Source organism: Podarcis vaucheri (genome assembly GCF_965113315.1).
Source record: "Podarcis vaucheri genome assembly, chromosome: 14".
Classification (NCBI taxonomy): Eukaryota; Metazoa; Chordata; class Lepidosauria; order Squamata; family Lacertidae; genus Podarcis; species Podarcis vaucheri.
The window spans coordinates 37,021,108-37,040,483 of NC_138752.1; the positions used below are offsets into that span (position 1 = coordinate 37,021,108).

The 19,376-nt window shown below is 48.3% G+C and overlaps 1 protein-coding gene across 4 annotated transcripts in view; it reads right to left on the reverse strand.

Annotated features, from left to right (window-relative positions):
* The window catches only part of NLRC3 (NLR family CARD domain containing 3), a 38,614-nt gene that overhangs the window by 6,259 nt on the left and 12,979 nt on the right, over positions 1-19,376 (reverse strand). For all 4 annotated transcript variants that reach the window (XM_082199072.1, XM_082199070.1, XM_082199069.1 and 1 more), the window contains 13 exons: positions 17,849-17,932; positions 15,909-15,992; positions 15,181-15,264; positions 13,683-13,766; positions 13,042-13,125; positions 11,467-11,550; positions 10,662-10,745; positions 9,315-9,398; positions 8,853-8,936; positions 7,386-7,469; positions 4,694-4,777; positions 3,939-4,022; positions 2,598-2,681 (listed from right to left, as the gene is read on the reverse strand). In XM_082199072.1, coding sequence (XP_082055198.1) covers positions 2,598-2,681; positions 3,939-4,022; positions 4,694-4,777; positions 7,386-7,469; positions 8,853-8,936; positions 9,315-9,398; positions 10,662-10,745; positions 11,467-11,550; positions 13,042-13,125; positions 13,683-13,766; positions 15,181-15,264; positions 15,909-15,992; positions 17,849-17,932 — 1,092 coding nt within the window. The remainder of the gene's footprint in view (positions 1-2,597; positions 2,682-3,938; positions 4,023-4,693; positions 4,778-7,385; positions 7,470-8,852; positions 8,937-9,314; positions 9,399-10,661; positions 10,746-11,466; positions 11,551-13,041; positions 13,126-13,682; positions 13,767-15,180; positions 15,265-15,908; positions 15,993-17,848; positions 17,933-19,376) is intronic.

The following is a 19,376-nucleotide window of genomic DNA, read 5'->3' on the forward strand; positions in this document are numbered from 1 at the left end:
TGTGCCTGTCCAGCCAACTCATGCCCAACACAATGGGCGTGTCCGACAGTTGGGTGACATTAAAACTGATGACTTCCCTGTGGTTGCCAAGGCGCATCACCATCGGTGGCGTTTGCTTCACCACCTGCCCCCCTAGCAACTCTCTGCCATCCACTGTGACGACTTGCAGGGGCAGAGTGGCAGGCAGTAGCTGTATAGCGTGCTGCTCCACAAAATCCTGCGCTATAAAGTCTGCGTTGCTCCCAGAATCCACAGAAAGCGGCACTTCGATAGTGACGCCATCGGGTAGCTGGAGAGATGCTGTGAGCTGCACTACTGGTTTGGGTGGGAGGGGGTCCGTGGGTTGCAAGATCGCTGGGGACTGCTTCACTGATGCGTCTGGCTGGGCCCCAGTGCCTCTGTCTCCAGCCAGACATCGTCGTTTCCCTGCTGTGGTTCTCCTTGCTGCGTTGCTGCAGTCACCATTGCTGAGGCTGCAGTGTGCTTGTGGAGCCTCCGGGGACACTCTTTCGCCAAATGGCCTGGATCCTCGCAGATGTAACACTTCCTGTTCCCTCTAGGAGGCTTCGCTTTCACTGCTGTCGGTGCTTGGGCTCTGGCTGCTGACTGAGCCCTTGCACCTCCAACCTCCATCGGTTCCCCTCCCCCTCCAGGCGGAGGTGTGGATTGCGCACGCGCTGCTTCTCTTGGAACGAAAGAGAAACTTCTCGCTGCTTCGCGCCCTCCACGTCCTTCATCTCTGCACCATGGACGTTCTTCCAGCCTCACCCCCACAGTCAGCGCCCTTTGGACCACCTCCTGCGTGCTTCGGGGCCTCTCCCCCCTTGCAATTTCATCCTTGACCGCAGAGCTTAGACCCTCCCAGAACAGGTCTCTGACAGGGGGCGAATCCCGGTCCCACTCTAAGGCACTGACCAGCGCAAAAAAGCGGGCGTGGTACTGCCGGACGCTTGCCCTCCCTTGTTTTAGTCCATGAATCTCCCGTCGGGCAAGATCCACATCAATAGTAGACAAAAAACACGCATCCATCGCTTTGATAAAGGCATCTGCATTCTGAAGCGCCGGATCTTTATCCCTCCACAAATTGCGTAGCCACGCTTTAGCATCCCCATGCAAATGGGATAGTATGAACCCCACTTTCTCTTCCTCATCTCTAAAGTCTTTTGCCAGCAGTTGCAGTGCGCACATTACGTCTGCTCGAAAATTGGGGTACTGTTGTAAATTCCCATCGAAGTGAGCCACAAGCCCTCCTGCTCTCCGTGCCAACCCAACCCCCTCCGGTCTGGGTCCTGGCTGCCCGTGTTTAACCCATGCTTCAAACCTGGCGTGGAGATCTCTGTAGGCGGCTGCCGCATCCTCCTCCCTCTTCTTGGATGCCAGTACCTCCGCGTTCAATTGGGTAACTGCCTGTTGCAGCGCTGCAACTGTCTCTGCTTCCGTCATCTCTGCTAACCGTCGTGAGCTTGCTCCCAAACACCGATCCCCTCCTCCAGCTGCCTCTCTCTCCGCTGCGAGATATCAGGTGTCCGAAGCTTTTGAGAGACGGGTCTTACTGTCAGGGCTGCCACCCAGTCCCAGCTCACATAGGACCAAGTCCGCCAGCGTTCACTTTATAAGAGTCTTTATTAAGTTACAGGTTTCATTTCCGAACTGCAGCGTGCAGCTCTACACCTTCTGCCCTAGGTCGGCGAAGACCCGTCTGAGTCCCCGCCTCTTGCACACCAGCTTAATACCCTAGCCTTGCTCCACCTCCTTCGCCTCTCCCTACGTCTCTGGGTCCTTCTGCCCCCCTGGGCCTCCTCCCTTCTACTCTCCTCTGACGCTGACCCCCCTGATCCTTCTGCCTCCTTGCGGCGGGCTTTAGGACCTGGCTCACTCTCCGGGCTGCTTACTGCTCCAGCTTCCGCTGCATTTGAACTTGGCGCGCGCGCCCAACTCTCTACTTTCCTCTTAACCGTTGCCTCGCTCTCTGAGGAGGGCGTGACCACCCCTGACTCGTGCCCTCCCTCCTGCTGACAGCCTCCGGAACCCGATGCCTGGCTACCTTCCTCCCTGCTGCTCTCAGTCTTGAGCGTGGGTCCCGACTTCCAGCTGCTGCCGCTCTCAGTTATGAGCGTGGGTCCCGACTTCCAGCTGCTGCTCTCTGAATCTCCTCTGTTCCCTTCCTCCTGGGGTGTCCCCCCGGATCCCCCCCTTGCTCTGCTCACTGGGGCTCCCTTTTGGGAGTCCTCTGACTCACTGCTTAGGCTTGGAGATCTCGGGTCGTAATCATCACTCATTTTCCCTTCGGATTCCTCCCCCTCGCTCTCTGCTTCCTCCCTTCTCTGCGTCTCTGCTCCTGAACCCCTGACAATATGTTTTCAAGCTTCTCTGCCATAAATGGGCTGGAAACTTCTTTTCAAAAAAGCTTAGGATCTCAGGAAGGAGAGTTCTGCTTCCATGGTACATCCATTAATGTATGGAATGCAATGTTCGTGATTAAGTAGCAAGTTCTGTTGCACCCTGGCCAGCCATCCCTGCCAAATCCTGTGAGGCCTGGGCATGAAATGGCTTTGACACACACTTTCTTAGACCAAGAGCATTGAAAGGTGAGTTACTTGATGTAGGCGAGGCTGTGGCTTCCAGTCAGAGCTGTGGCAATGCAGATTGCTCCGTCCATGCCCAGGGAGTTCTCTTGGAGGCTGTGGGCAAGAGAACATGGGCATATGGAATCCATTATGCACAGGCACACAACAGTGTCTGCTCCAGCTTTGTTTCACTTCCCCCAGAAAAGTGTAAAGTAACATCTGCCTGGCCATTATCTACAATAGGGTAAGTTCCAGCCCACAGCCCAGATGAAGCCCACCAAGCCATTTCCTCTGCAGCCCACACCCTCCTCCAAACAAGCAGCCTTTAGGCTTGATTTTTTATTATTTTTAGGCAATAACTTCCATTAGTTTTTTTAAAAAAATAAAACACTAATTGCCACATGGTATTTTTGGTGGGGTTCATAGCTGGGTCAAACCTCGTGAGCTCTGATTCCCCCTGTCAAAATGTAGCAGTCGGCCTTGGAAAAATATCTCCTATTGGCTTCAAGGGGAGACCATTTTCTAGCCTAATCGTTTGGGCTATTCGTGGAGATCATGGCTGCCGATGGAAGGGCTCGCCGTCCCCTGCCTGTGTGCTGCAACACCTCCACCAGCACATTCCTCAGCCCCCACAATTAAACTTGACAAAAGTGCCACTCCTCCCTGCCCCAGCCAAGCCTAACTGCTTCTGTGTGGGGAAAGAATGAGTGAATGTGTTAAGTGTGCATGAATGCATATGGGTAGATTGGGGGGGTGCCGTGCCCACCCAGTTTTGCACTGACCACCAGAAAGTCAGCCAGAAGAGATTGTAGCCCTCAAGCTGAAAAAGGTTCCCCACTCAAAAGCAGTGCTTAAAAGACTAGTTGTCCCCCCAAATACTGTTTTGTATTGCTAGCCTCCTCAAGCATTAGAAAGGTTCAGGAGAGCTTTTCACAGGGTCAGCTGTCTTACAGGAAGAAATGCCTGGAGATCTGTGATGGCTTCACAATGCTGTATCTATTTATAAATGCACTACACGAGCAGCCTGGCACCTAGTCAGGTGGTTCTAGCCTTGTATCGGTCACTCCAGTAGCAACAGCAGACTTTTGCAGCTTTTCAAGGTGATTTTTGCCATCTGGGTGCAAAACCCAGGCTTTGGGGGAAGGGGGTGGTTTGCTCTGCCTAGAATTCCACTGCAAAACTCTTATCTCTTTTAGCCCTAACCCAAGCAGGATACATATAGCACACATTTTATTGGTTCAGAATTAGCCACCAACCACACATGACCATTAAACAAGCACTTTCAGCCATTATGCAAACCCAAAGGCCATCTCTTGACACTCTTGAATGACAGAATGACCCCATCTGTATCCTGTCCATTATTTTACTTACTTCAGCCTGCGGAGGGCGCCGTTAACTTTCAAGGCATTGGCCATTGCCTTGGCCCCTGCCAAACCGATGGCGTTTCCTCTCAAGCTGTCAAAGAAACAAGGAAGATAAATTAAGGCCAGGTATTCAGTTTGATAGTTTTAAACCTATGGTTTTCCCAGTAGTGATGTATGGAAGTGAGAGCTGGACCATAAAGAAGGCTGATTGCCGAAGAATTGTTGCTTTTGAATTATGGTGCTGGAGGAGACTCTTGAGAGTCCCATGGACCGCAAGAAGATCAAATCTATCCATTTTGAAGGAAATCAGCCCTGAGTGCTCACTGGAAGGACAGATCGTGAAGCTGAGGCTCCAATACTTTGGCCACCTCATGAGAAGAGAAGACTCCCTGGAAAAGACCCTGATGTTGGGAAAGATGGAGGGCACAAGGAGAAGGGGACGACAGAGGATGAGATGGTTGGAAAGTGTTCTTGAAGCTACCAGCATGAGTTTGACCAAACTGTGGGACGCAGTGGAAGACAGGAGTGCCTGGTGTGCTCTGGTCCATGGGGTCACGAAGAGTCGGACATGACTAAACGACTAAACAACAACATTCAGTTTGATGCTGAAATGAAGCCACAATTCCACAAAGCCAGAAGAGTCTTGCTGAATTCCAGGAGGGCCACTGGCTGCACCAACTGGCCAAGTTCTGTGATGACACCATTAAACTTATAATTCCCCCACCCCCTCCTGGATGAACATAGGGTCTGAGGAGTACTTACTCTAGTGTCGTGAGGCTCTTGTTAAGAACCAGGGCGTCTCCTAGAGCTTTGGCCCCACTCTCGCCTATCAGCGCCACCTGGAGGCTGCAACAAAACAGGGCACATTTAGAACAAACTCAAGGTAGCACCACCAAGTTGTGCCAAGGACACTCAAGCAGTGCTGTAAGGGTCAGCCCTACCATTAGGCAAAGGGAGGCAACCACTTCAGGCAGCTCATGTCGGCTGTTCTGAAAGGACAGCAAATAGAGAGGCACAAATACAAGATGGGTGACACCTGGCTTGAGAGCAGTACATGTGAAAAGGATCTAGGAGTCTTGGTTGACCACAAACTTGACATGAGCCAACAGTGTGGCGCGGCAGCTAAAAAGGCCAATGCAATTCTGGGCTGCATCAATAGGAGTATAGCATCTAGATCAAGGGAAGTAATAGTGCCACTGTATTCTGCTCTGGTCAGACCTCACCTGGAGTACTGTGTCCAGTTCTGGGCACCACAATTCAAGAAGGACACTGACAAACTGGAACGTGTCCAGAGGAGGGCAACCAAAATGGTCAAAGGCCTGGAAACGATGCCTTATGAGGGAGCTGGGCATGTTCAGCCTGGAGAAGAGGAGGTTAAGGGGTGATATGATAGCCATGTTCAAATATATAAAAGGATGTCACATAGAGGAGGGAGAAAGGTTGTTTTCTGCTGCTCCAGAGAAGCGGACACGGAGCAATGGATCCAAACTACAAGAAAGAAGATTCCACCTAAACATTAGGAAGAACTTCCTGACAGTAAGAGCTGTTCGACAGTGGAATTTGCTGCCAAGGAGTGTGGTGGAGTCTCCTACTTTGGAGGTCTTTAAGCAGAGGCTTGACAACCATATGTCTGGAGTGCTCTGATGGTGTTTCCTGCTTGGCAGGGGGTTAGACTCGATGGCCCTTGTGGTCTATTCCAACTCTATGATTCTTTGATTCTAGTTATTCAATTTATTATTGTTGCATTTTTACAGCCAGAAAAGGGGGCAGATGCTAATGGGATTGTCTGCCTTAGATGCCAAAGAAACTCTGGCTGTGGATGTTGTGTTCTTCAGCAGCATAGCCAGTGTCGCGTCCTCCGGATGTTGTTGGCTCCCATCAGTCCCAGCCAGCAATAACTGGAGTTGTAATCCAACAGTAACTGGAGGATACCATGTTGACTCTCCCTGATGTACCTTGACCAAGTGCTGCTGCTTTTTGCTTCTCTGCCTCAGGCAGAAATATAGCTTGGGGCACCCTTGAGTGCTGAAAGGCCTCCCCCCGCCTTGCCTGGTGTTCCTTTCACCTGAAATGGCTGGTACAGTGGTACCTCGGGTTACATACGCTTCAGGTTACACACTCCGCTAACCCAGAAATAGTGGTTCAGGTTAAGAACTTTGCTTCAGGATGAGAACAGAAATCGTGCTCTGGCGGCGCGGCAGCAGCAGGAGGCCCCATTAGCTAAAGTGGTGCTTCAGGTTAAGAACAGTTTCAGGTTAAGTATGGACCTCCGGAACGAAATAAGTACTTAACCCGAGGTACCACTGTATATATAACTTCCTTCCGCAGGGCCTGTAAGACGGAGCTATTCCGCCTGGCTTTCAACTTGAGCTTAGCCTGATCTTTTATTCCACAGCTAATTCTCCCCTGGTCTCCATGCTGGCCCAAATAGGACTAATTTAGCCCTGGTGATCATCTAATGTTTATTGGATTGATTTCCCCCCTAAATTAATTTTTGAATTCTGAATTTATTGTTATTCATGTTTTATACTGTATTTTATGCTGTTTTTTGTTGCACTAATTAAGTGTTTTAAATTTATTGTTAGCCGCCCTGAGCCCAGTTTTTGAACTGGGAAGGGCAGGGTATAAATAAAAAATTATTATTATTATTATTTATTTATTAATTAGTAGTAGTAGTAGTGGTAGTAGTAGTAGTAAGTGCTTCTGAGAGGTAGGAGAAATGAAGGTGGGCTTGGCTTTTAATTTTAGGAGGTTCTGGCGGGGAACAGGCCTTGGACTCAGCTCCCATCTTAAGAACATCAGAAGAGCCTTCTGGATCAGGCCAATGGTCCATCTACTCCAGCATCCTGTTCTCACAGTGGCCAGCTAGATGCCTATGGGAAGTCCAAAAGCAGGAACCGAGCCCAAGAGGACTTTCCTCCCCTGGAACTGGTATATTCACATTTTTGAAGGTGTCCTGCACCATTCAGCCACCCAAGCAGAAGGCAAGCAGGAAAGCAGGGCTGAGACCCTCTGAATGTTGCTGAACTCCAGCTCCCATCAGCCCCAGCCAGCATGGCCAATGGTCACAGATTATGAAAGTTGTAGTCCAACAATATACAGAGGGATACGGCTCCCCCATCTCTTACATTCACAGTTTACCTTCTGGGTTTTTTAACCAATAGCTTGGTTATTGAGCCTTTCCACATCATTCCTTCATCTTTGCATGGTCATTCTGGATTCCATGGTGGCATCAGCCACTGAATGTGCTGTTCAGGAAGTCCCTTGTGCCCTCTGCAGCCCTCCTAGTCCATCCCTACATTCACTAAGGGCATGTGGCCCAAGCAGTCATGCACACAACACTGGGCCAGATACAGCTTAAGAGGCCAGCAGTTGCTGACCCCCTCCATGAGTCTTGCCTCTTGATAAATCCCCTAACAGGTATTCCATCCTTGTGTATAACACGGAAACTTACTAGAGAGCAGTGAGTGTTGAGTTCACCCTCAGAGCAGAGGCTAGGGCAGCTGTTCCTTCATCCCCAATTGCATTTTCCTGTAAACTGAAACATAGCAGAGGCAAGGCTTTTGGTCTTTTAAAAATACTCTTCCACATTTTTAACATTAAAAAACCTTCCCTACACTTTGAGAAGAAGAAAGAGTTTAGCAAGAGCTCCATGTTGGGAGTTTTTGATTATTTGCTCAGGGGTGTGTCGGCGGGAGATTTAAAAAAAAATATGACAAACACACCCTACCTGCATTCTGAAGTGGGGTAGTCCTCATTCCATATAAGGTGCAGCTCTAAGAAGCCCCGAGAGAGCTAAATTTTTGTGGGCACCCCTCTGGAAATGCTTACAGAGCTCGACTCCAATGAACCCTTTCTTTAACTTCCCCGCCCCGAATCTTGGGGGTTATAGTTATGACAGGAACCAGTGGCGTAGCGTGGGGGGTGCAGGGGGGGCGGCCGCACCGGGTGCAACATCTGGGGATTAGGGTTAGGGGGCGCAAATCCACGGGTTAGGGGGCGCAAATTCACGGGTTAGGGGGCGCAAATTACTTGCCTTGCCCTGGGTGCTGACAACCCACGCTACACCACTGACAGGAACTGACTATTATTTATGGCAAATTCCCAGGAAACTGTTTCACAGATTTGTAATTTCCAGAGATCCAGGTTAAAAGCTATAGCAGCTAAACAAGTCTGAAACGAGTTTAGATTTGCAGAATGAATGTAAAAAATGTGACACTTCTTAGAAGGAATTGATCAGAACATTGTGTTATCCCTAACAATGTTACTCTCTTCAGTAGTTTTGTCTCCAGTAGCTTGAAATAAACACTTACTTACTTACTTACTTACTTACTTACTTACTTACTTACCATATTTTTTGCTCTATAAGACTCACTTTTTCCCTCCTAAAAAGTAAGGGGAAATGTGTGTGCGTCTTATGGAGCGAATGCAGGCTGCACAGCTATCACAGAAGCCAGAACAGCAAGAGGGATTGCTGCTTTCACTGCGCAGCGATCCCTCTTGCTGTTCTGGCTTATGGGATTCAGAATATTTGTTTTCTTGTTTTCCTCCTCCAAAAACTAGGTGCGTCTTGTGGTCTGATGCGTCTTATAGAGCGAAAAATACAGTACTTATTTTTACAAGCCGGAGGAATGTTACACTTATGTGCAAAAAGTTACACACACACTCAGAAGCAGCAGGCGCCTCCCTTTTCCATCGCATGATAAAATTACCTGTGATCCTTGGACTAAATAAAATAAATGTTTATATGGGTGAACATGCAATTCTGGTCGCCCTACATGGTATAAAACGGTACTGACTGTCCCACCACCTCCAGATTCTCATCCTGCTGCTTAAATGTGCCAAAAGTGATTTGTTTCCTTTAATGCAAAAACTGCTCACGCTATTGAGGCTGAGTGGGAGGCAAAAGTCAGGGACTTACTCCAAGATAGAAAGACTCTCGTTGACTTGCAGGGCTTGGCTCAGGGCCTTGGCTGCTTTGGACTGGATGAAATTCCACTGCAAGCTAGAAGGAGAGAGAAGGAGAAAAGGAATTAGGACCCAACCACACATTCCCGCATGGTACAGCCCTTCCTAGACTGTACCACTTCAGCATATAAGCAGGGAGGGGCCAACTTGGAACCAGTTTACCTACAAGATCACCTTGCCTAATATACACCCATCTGACTGATTTGATTGGTGGAACTGGGGGTGTTACAGGTGCCAGCCACATAATGCTCGTTCTGAAAAATAATGCCAACATCTAGGCAGCAGTCTCAGATTATAGCAGCCAGTTCCAAATCTTTGAGACACCAAAAGCCTTTCCAAAAGCCTGAACAATCCTGTTTCAACTCTTTGGATGCATTTATGCTCGAGCAACGCAGACTAATCCGCTGAAACTCACTGCAGGGAAGTGAGCACTTGGTTCTCCTTCAGTGCCAACGCAATGGCCTGGACACCTTCGTCATGCAGCAGGTTGGCAGCCAAGCTAGGGGAAAAAAGCCCAGGGAAAATGAGAGTTAAAGCAATGCAGAGCTGGTTGCAAGAGCTGGTTGGCTGGTTCCAATTAATACATGAAATCCAGGCCTTACAGCTTTGGCCTCAACCCCATCAGTCCCCTAAAGCCTTGTCCTGCTTCTAGGGCAGGGGTAGGGAGCCTCAGCTTTGAGGTGGCCCTCCAGACCTCTCTATCTGGCCCTTGGGACTCTGACCAGGCCACGCCCACAACTGGTCCTGCCATGCACCCTCCTTCGGTGTTTTTGCCAGGCTGGAGTATGCCCTTGGACTATCACCATGTTTCCAGATTGCCTGGAGGTTGGAGAGAGATTGGGGGATGTGTGAGTGATGGGACAAGCTAGCTTACAGTACAAAAAGTCGCATTTACTGATTAATATTCTACAGCTTTTTAAATGTGTGTGGGGGAGGAGGGGTTATTGTTTTGTTGTTTGTGTTTTAACTCTTTATTTGTGCTTTCATCTCATGTTTTTAATCCGTGAAGTGCCCTGAGATCTTTTGATGGAGGGCAGTATATAAATTGAATAAATAATTTGGAATGTGGCCCCAGGAAGGCTGGGAACACAACTCTCAGTCTGGGAAATGTTCACTGCCCCTGCCTAGACCCTTCATGAGTTTTCTCCTTTTCTTCCCTCATTCCTCCTGCACTCACACACCTCCCTGAGAATGGTGTATCTGAAGAAGTGTGCATGCACACGAAAGCTCATACCAAGAACTAACTTAGTTGGTCTTTAAGGTGCTACTGGAAGGAATTTTTTTACTCCCTGAGAATGTTACAGTGCATGAGCCTGGAAAACAATAGCCACCATTCTGGGAGGAATTTGACATCGCTCCGTCAATTGTTCCAAATCAGCGTAAACATTTCAAGCTGGCTAGGTGGGACAACGTGTCCCCTCCTCCCCTTGCACACTTTTCTTTGGGGGTCCCCCCCCACAAGTCAATTCCAGGAGACATGGGAGGCATGTGGAGAGAGGAGAGGAGGGAAAGCCCTGTTGTGCAGGTGGAGGTCTTTGCATAGGGCTTCTGCTGACGGTAGTCATAAGATGAATTGAAGAAGAAGAAGAGGAAGAAGGAGGAGGAGGAGGAGAAGCATTTGCTAAAGTTCTCCACTCCAGAATTCTATGATTCTATACTACCCAAAGCACCAAATTAAGGACATGCTGCCAGGCCATAAAGCCTTTTAGGGTGTGCAAAATATTTCTCAGAGCCCCTGTTTTCCAAAGGCCAAATGACTCACTCCAAATTCCTCAGGGTGCTGTTAGCTCGGAGGGCACTGGCAATCTCTTGAGCTCCGTCTTTGCTTATGGAGTTCTCCCGCAGGCTACAGGCATATGGAGAAAAGCCATTATTGCACCCTTATCAATGCCTTCGTTGTTTTTCACACACTGCTCTTCCCCAAGTGGAAGGAAAATAGTGGGGAGGGGGGCAGACTTTCATAGTTCTGTTTCCTTGCCAGAGGACTTTATCCTAATCACATATGTGAAAGAAGGAAATACCAGCAGGCACCCAAAACAAGCAAAACCTGTTTTAATGAAAACCCAGAGTCTCGGCAACCTCATGTCAAGCCCACACAAACTAGTGCACCTGCCTCACTGCAAAAATAAATCAACCAGATCTTCTGGGGAAGTTTCACAAGAGCTCTGAATCAGGTTTAATTGCACAGACTGATTTTGCTGGCACTGGCGGAGAAAGGGGGGTACACCCCGGGTGTCACCCCTGAGGGGGGTGATGTCACTGGCCTGCCCCCCTAGGATGTTCACCGTGGGCAGCGCCCCCCTGGGATGCTTGCCCTGCCCCCGTGGGCAGCTCACTTTGCCCCCGGGTGCACAGCATGTGGGTGCTGAAGCAGCTAGCTCCGCCTCTGTTTGCTGGTATGTGATTCAACCAATCCCACCCCAAAATATTGAGTCTAGGAGTGCCCAGTGGTTCTTCTTGTGCTCTCTACAGCAGTGCAGCCACCATGCTCTCTTTCCCTGAGTCTACTCAAAGAACTGTGGCAGGTGGTGGGGTTTGGAGGTGGCAAAGCATAGGCTAGGACTTACTTGAGGCTGGTGAGGCCTTGGTTAGAGCAGAGGGCACGAGTGAGCGCAGTCACCCCTGTGTCGCTGATTGAATTGCTCTGGAGACTGGAGAGGCAAACACAGAAAAGTGGAAATGGGTGAGGGAGGGAGCCACGCTGGATTTCGTCTTAATTCTACTCTTACACGCAATCCGGGCTTGGCTTTCAGTTAACCCAAACAAACACCCTCAGGTATCTTCCCCTCAGAGGAGTGATGCCAGACAACTCCAAATAAAACTAAAGTGGGAGCAGAATTTACTGACATTCATTGATTTTTTTCCGTTGTCTGGAACAGAAATTAATCTCGCGAATATGATTGGTACAGTATTAATATTGCTGTTGTTTTCAGCAAACAACATGTGACTTACCATTTGAATTGTCTTCTTTCCTTTCTCTCCTTCCTATTTTTTTATTTTTATTTTACTTATGCGTTTTGCATACCTTAGTACATCAGTTATAGAATTGTCATCGGTTATCTTACAGTCTTTGACTGTGTTTCATTTATACATAGGCGCCGACTCCATGGGGCCTGAGGGGGCTCGAGCCCCCTCAAAAAATCTCGGGCGCCCTTCCAGCAGAGCGCCGCCGCCATCCCCCGCCTCCTCCCCACCTGCTCCCTCGCCAGCCAGCCAGCCAGCCGCGCACCCTAGTCGGAGAGCCCCGGCCGTCCCCCGCGAGATTAGGGAATCCCCGGGGGCGGGGGCTCCTGCCTCGCTGCTTCGCAGCACCACCGCCACTGCCAAGGCACTGCCGGGGGGAATTTCCTTCCTCCTGGCGGTTTCAGCTCGCCCTCTCTTCTCCGGCTAGCCCCACGTTTCCCGCATATCAGCTGTTCCGGAGCTGATTAATAGGCGCAGCACGCTCTCCCCTATTCGCTCACGAGGAGGCGGCGCCACTTTATTTGCATATTCATGAGCTTATTTATTATTCATGAGATTTCCCGGGGGCCCCCCCAATATTTTTTATAAGTCCGCGTCCCTGCATTTATATCAAAAGGAATGGGGCAGCATAAAGTTAACGATGACGTAACTTGCATAACTTATGTATTTTTCTCCCAGCAGACAGTGAAACAAATGATGTCGGCTTGGGCAGAAGATGAACTGCAGCAGCACAGAAACAGAACCGCATGCAGCAAATACAGGGCAGAATGGACAACGATGCCTTCTTACATCCCTACCTTGTGTTGAGGGAGAGGAAAACCTAAAAGTGTGTGGGCTGTACCTGTTGAAAGAAAGGATGCTGGCACAGTCCTCCAAGCACAGCCTTGGAAACAAGCTTCAGGGACTCATAAAAAAAAGTCTGCCTCGAAGGAGAGCTTTGTAAACCCCAGGAGGACAAAGGCTGTGGGACTAGGGAAAGTTGCAGCATCCTCCCAGGGTCTCTCAGACTTTGTGCGCCACCACAGGCTCTCAGGGCAACAGAGATTGAGGAAGGGAAGCGGGGAACTCTGCTCTCCAGAATCACTTTGCTTTAGAGAACTCTCTCAATAGTCATTTTCAAGGAAAGGGGGGAGCAGCAAAATAAACACATGTGGGCAATGGAGGCGGAGGTCACTTACTCCAGGGTTAAAAGGGTGTGGTTCACCTTCAGTCCTTCTGCCAGGGCTGCAGCACCAGTGTCTCCAGCACAGTTACTGGACAATCTAGAATAGGAACAAAGGGAAACGTAATGTGTACCAGCAACTGCCCATTCACTAGACATTACTTTAACAGCAGGATTAGCAACCATGCCCAGGGCTTTAAAAAACTTTAATACTATGTGTGAGTGGCGTGTTGACTAACAGTCACATTTTGACCAAACAATTTCCCCCAGTAGAATGCATTTTTTGCATGTGGTTTTTAAGGCATGCTTTACCCTAGCTTATTCATTTTTTGACTCATTACTCAGTTGGAGAACCGCACTGCAAGTTTGGGAGACGTGTGGGTTTCGATGGAACTGTGTTCCTGTACTGTGCCAGAAAGTGTGAATTAGGTAGGTTTGCCTTCAAGTGCAAACTGAATCTGAAGTCTCCCCCACTCCCTGCTGCAGAGGCAGGATGGGGAGTCAACCCTCTGCTTTACCATGGTGTAGACGTCTGGTGAGCAGCCTTTGCCTCCATGCTACTGGGCACTCTCTAAAGAGGTGCAGACCCCACAGTGAGGGCAATGCCACTGCCTCACAATCCATGCAAATCTGTGAGTCAATTCTCTCGGCTCTTACATCAGCTCCTTGAGGCCCCAGTTCGTCTTCAGTGCTTCTGCTATTTTCTTTGAACCTTGGGGTCCAACTGAGTTCTTCTGGAGGCTGCAAAGGAGACGACATCCGTAATGAGCAGTGAGCCGAGGGAGGCCGTCCCCCAGCCCTTTGATCAGCAGCTGCAGCGCTGCCACTTTAAGCAAACAAATATAATCCCTTATTGTCATCGCAAATATCCCTGTGAATCTGGAAATGTGGAATCAATAACTCATGTTCTTATGAACTGCTCCTTTTATCATTATAGACATAGGATTTTAATTGAGTGCTTTCATGGAGATTCCCAGGAAAAAGATGCCTTTTATGGGTTTTTTTATTATTCCTTTCAGACCCGAATGGACCCGTCTCTTCCAAGGAGGAGGAAGAAGAAAAGCTTATGCATGTAAAACTTGCCAAGGACTAATTTTAGCAAAATTATAATTTTGTTCTCTATGCCGGTTCTCTATTACTGATACCGTTACTATTACTTTTATTGTTTATGGCTCTCTCGTTTTGTTTTGCTTGGTATTATTTTACATATTTGTACAAAGCTCTTTCTTTGAATACTGGTCTTTGATTATTATATCCCAGCTCGATCACTGATATCATATTCAGGAACACGGTTAAGCATCAGCAGAGTTGGCAAAGCTCATCTGACAGCAACAAGAAACCAAGTCTTTAGTGTCATCAGCCCAGTCCTATGGAATACTCTGCCAACAGAGATTAAGCAGGTGCCTTCTGTTTTAACCTTTGAATGCCTGCTGAAAACATTTCTATCCCACCAGGTTTGTGCAGGCAATAAAGCAGATATCTATCTGTTAGTTGAGCTCTGGCTTTAACTTTTGCATGGCTTTTATTGCATATATTATGTTTGTTCTAAACTTCTTTGAGATATCCATATCTACAGTATACCTATATTTATATCTATTTAAATAGCAGTATATAAATACTTTTATAAATAACTAAATAAGCCAATCACACCATTGCTAATTGCTCGTTTGGTGTTATACCTGTTCTTCCCAGAAACACAATCAAACAGACTTTAGAAGGCAGTATGTACATCAGAGAAAAATCAAATGGCATAGTTTTTCTTGGATTGTACTGCAGGTCTGATGGGCTGAATGTTAGGGGATGGAAAACCTCTACAGACAGAAACCTAGCACATCAGAGAGAAGGCTTTTAACTGAGCCATGTCATTGACACTCCCCTTTTCTACATGCAGGGTTTGTTGCTTCCCAACAGCAGGGACGCCTTCAACCATGCCAAACCACCCACCCCAATACCTTCAGCCCGCAGTGTAACAACCTGAGAAAAGTTTTTCTTGCTTAACTGCTAATTGCATACACAGGCCCTTATCTAGCTCTAGTTGAGATGTCAACCCAAACACAGTTTTAGCAGCCAACTGCACAGACTGTAAGAACAGGCACCCAGGAAGGAACAGGTGTGTAAACCATGATGCTGCTTAGCAAAGACCAGAGAGACGCACTGCAGAGTCCTCAGGCTGTGGTTGCTGGTGAGAGCCTCGGCCAGGCATTTGGCACCTTCTTCCTTGATGGCGTTGTTCTGGAGGCTGAAAGAGGAAAATAAACTCCATTACTTTTTCCAGCCAGCGGTTGAGGGGAAGGAAGCAACAAATGTTCCAACCTTGCCACTGAAAAGGGCTTTGGTAAATTTACGCCATTCCGCAGTTTTCAGGTCTCTCGCCAACAGTTCACAATGGCCTGGCTTGAGTGTTTTGCTGTAGTTTAGTGTGGCTCTCCGGATGCTGAAGGACTACAACTCCCATCCTCCTCCTCCTCCTCCTCCTCCTCCTCCTCCTCCTCCTCTCTGTTCATTGGCCATGCTGATGCGGGCTGATGGGTCTCGAAAACATCTAGAGGGTGCCAGGCTTAGTCTGCATGAGCTAAACATAATCTTACTAAGGAGTCTGAAAGCTTTCACTTCTGCTTTGAGTTGGCAGCGTGCCATGTTGTCGAGTGCTGAAAATCCTGGGGTTTCCCTAATCATTCAGAGACCTTTATTTCCGTGTGTGTGGATGAGGCCCATCTGGGCATGCTTCATGATTGGCACAGCCAGCTCAAGTTTGGTATTAGAGGGAGCCTTTGTATAGGCTACGAAGCAGCAAACTACCAGACAGTGGCATGGTGCTATATTGAACGCCATGCACATCTGCCTTCCTCTGTCGGTTAGAGAGCAAGAAAAGCAAGCACTTACTTGAGAGAAAGCAAGTACTGGTTGATTTTCAACGAGTCAGCCAGGGCCTTCGCTCCTTTGGGTCCTATGGAATTACTCCGAAGACTGAATCCGAAAAAAAGTAAAGAAAGGAGAGAGGACCAGGGTTACCTAGTGGTGGAGGAAGGGGGTGTGGGGTGTGTGACCGCCCTGGGTGCCATCACTGGGTGTGTGTGTGTGGCAAAATGAGTTTTTTTAAAAAAATAATAATAATAATTGGGCTCACAAAACTTTTTAGGAGTGACTTGGTGGTTTAGACACCTGCAGGTTCCGCGTTGCCTGAAACGGCAGTGTGGGACTTGCGTCTGCCCACTGCCCCTCACTCAGCCGCCCTACAGCTGAGGGGGAGGTGGCGGAGAGGCTCGTCCCGCCCCATAGGCATGGGTTGACACGCCCCCGGCTGCAGGACACGCCCCCGCACCAGGCACCCGAGCGGCTAGCTACGCTGCTGGGGTTACCTATAGATTGCTCACCAAGACCTCCTTTATACAGTGTCCCTTTCATCATGTTATTCACGATGACAGTATCAAGGCAGTTGACATGAGCCAACAGTGTGACGCGGCAGCTAAAAAAGCCAATGCAATTCTGGGCTGCATCAATAGGAGTATAGCATCTAGATCAAGGGAAGTAATAGTGCCACTGTATTCTGCTCTGGTCAGACCTCACCTGGAGTACTGTGTCCAGTTCTGGGCACCACAGTTCAAGAAGGACACTGATAAACTGGAACGTGTCCAGAGGAGGGCAACCAAAATGGTCAAAGGCCTGGAAACGATGCCTTATGAGGAACGGCTAAGGGAGCTGGGCATGTTTAGCCTGGAGAAGAGGAGGTTAAGGGGTGATATGATAGCCATGTTCAAATATATAAAAGGATGTCACATAGAGGAGGGAGAAAGGTTGTTTTCTGCTGCTCCAGAGAAGCAGACACGGAGCAATGGATCCAAACTACAAGAAAGAAGATTCCACCTAAACATTAGGAAGAACTTCCTGACAGTAAGAGCTGTTCGACAGTGGAATTTGCTGCCAAGGAGTGTGGTGGAGTCTCCTACTTTGGAGGTCTTTAAGCAGAGGCTTGACAACCATATGTCAGGAGTGCTCTGATGGTGTTTCCTGCTTGGCAGGGGGTTGGACTCGATGGCCCTTGTGGTCTCTTCCAACTCTATGATTCTATGATTCAGTCATACAGTGGTAGCTCGGGATAAGTACTTAATTTGTTCTGGAGGTCAGTTCTTAACCTGAAACTGTTCTTAACCTGAAGCACCACTTTAGCTAATGGGGCCTCCTGCTGCTGCTGTGCCGCCGGAGCACAATTTCTGTTCTCATCCTGAAGCAAAATTCTTAACCTGAGGTAATATTTCTGGATTAGCGGAGTCTGCAACCTGAAGCGTCTGTAACCTGAAGCGTATGTAACCCGAGGTACCACTGTACATGATTCCCCCTTGGGCACAGGCAACAGGTCTCTCTGTGCACGTCTCTTGTCCCTGGGCTGTCATCTGCTGTGCGTGGGATAAGAACATGAAAAGCCTTGCGAGATCTGGCAAAGGGCCCACCTAGTCCAGTCCAGTATCCTGTTCTCACAGTGGCTGCCTGCATCTGTGGGAGGCCTGCAAACAGGACCCAAGGACAAGAGCACTCTCCCCTTCTGTGGCTTCCAGCAACTGGTATTCAGAAACATTGCTGCCTCTTGACTGTGGAAACAGAGCATAGCCACTGTGGCTAGTAGCTGCTGAGAGTCTTCCCCTCCATGAATTTGCCAAATCCCCTTTTCAAGCCATCCAAGTTGGTGGCCACCAGCCTTTCCAGTGGCTATGAGTTCCACAGTTCCATCAGGGGCAGGTTCATCCCACTGGCTGCTGGTTGCTGATCCCTATCACAGTGCATGGCAAACGCCGAACCCTTTAAAGCAGAACTTCTGAAATACTTACTCCAGCGCCATCAGGCTCCTGTTGACCATCAAAGACCGGGCAAGAGCTTTAGCACCTTTGTCACCAATCTTGTTTTCCACCAAGCTGTCCAGGGATGTAAAATAAAATAAAATATGGTTACATGTATTTTCTAAGTAATATAACCCACTCCTTACTTACTGGACCTGTAACTCTATTGGAAGTTGCATTAGCAGTAATTTAATAGTGCTCTCCTCTACGTCTGGTGTGGCCTGATAGTTATTGCAAAAACATATAGACGCTTGCTGAAATTTGAATCTGAAGAAGAAAAGGTAAAAGAAGGCAAAAGGTTTTGGTTATAATGCACCTGAGACCCTCTGCAAGCAAAGCAAATATTCTGCCACTGATCTATGGCCTTCCCCACTTTCGAGGGCACCTAGACATCTCTATGTCTGGGGATCTGATGAGAGCAGCAGGCTTGCTCCTTGTAGAAGCGCTTAAGCTGCTTTCCTCCACTGTGCTCTACTTTTATATTTGCAATTCATTCGAATGCAGCAAAATGCCACAAGATTCTGGTGATCTCTCCTACCACAGGAAGCAAAACCCTTGCAAGCACTACCCTTGGGGACCTCTCACTGCCTTGCAAAGGGGAGTGTGCAGAGCATTTCCTTTGCAACTGTAGCTCCTTTTATTCCTAATCAGACTGCGAACTCCTCCAGATGAGCTCTTTGTTTATCCTGATTTGCTAGCACAAAGCTCACACAGAGGTCAGACTTTGTCAAGCCTTTATTGAGTATTCATCCTGATTTGTTTGCAGGTGTTTTCACACCTGCCCATTAATCATTCATCCATTACACACTTTTCAGTACATTTCCCCTTCCCTTTCTCAAGCACAAAAAGTCAGTTTTGTCTTGGTGTTTTTTTTAAAAGTAGATTTGCGGGACAGAGCGATTTAATGCACTTTACTTTGGCAAACCTCAATTTCCCAGTAAGCACTTTGATCCCTCCCACAAGAAACTGGTGGCTTGGAGGTACCCTGCCAGATCTGGTTCCCAAGCAAGTGAAAATCACATAGAAAGGCACAATACTAGCACAGTGGTACCTCGGGTTAAGTACATAATTCGTTCCGGAGGTCCGTTCTTAACCTGAAACTGTTCTTAACCTGAAGCACCACTTTAGCTAATGGGGCCTCCTGCTGCCACTGCGCCGCCAGAGCATGATTTCTGTTCTCATCCTGAAACAAAGTTCTTAACCCGAGGTACTATTTCTGGGTTAGCAGAGTCTATAACCTGAAGCGTATGTAACCTGAAGCGTATGTAACTCGAGGTACCACTGTATATAGCAACCACAAAAGTGCAGAAGGGCACATGACTGTAAAGACTTTAAAAAATCAATGACAGATAACCATTCAACTTCTGTGTAAGAACCTTCCATGAAGGAGAGTCCACCACCATGTATTTTAAGGTGATGAGTGTCTTATTCGCATGTGGATTGGTAATTATAATGGTAGCTTATGAATGTTTGGTAAACCCTTATGGGGAATTTATTTTATTTTATTTTATTTGCAATT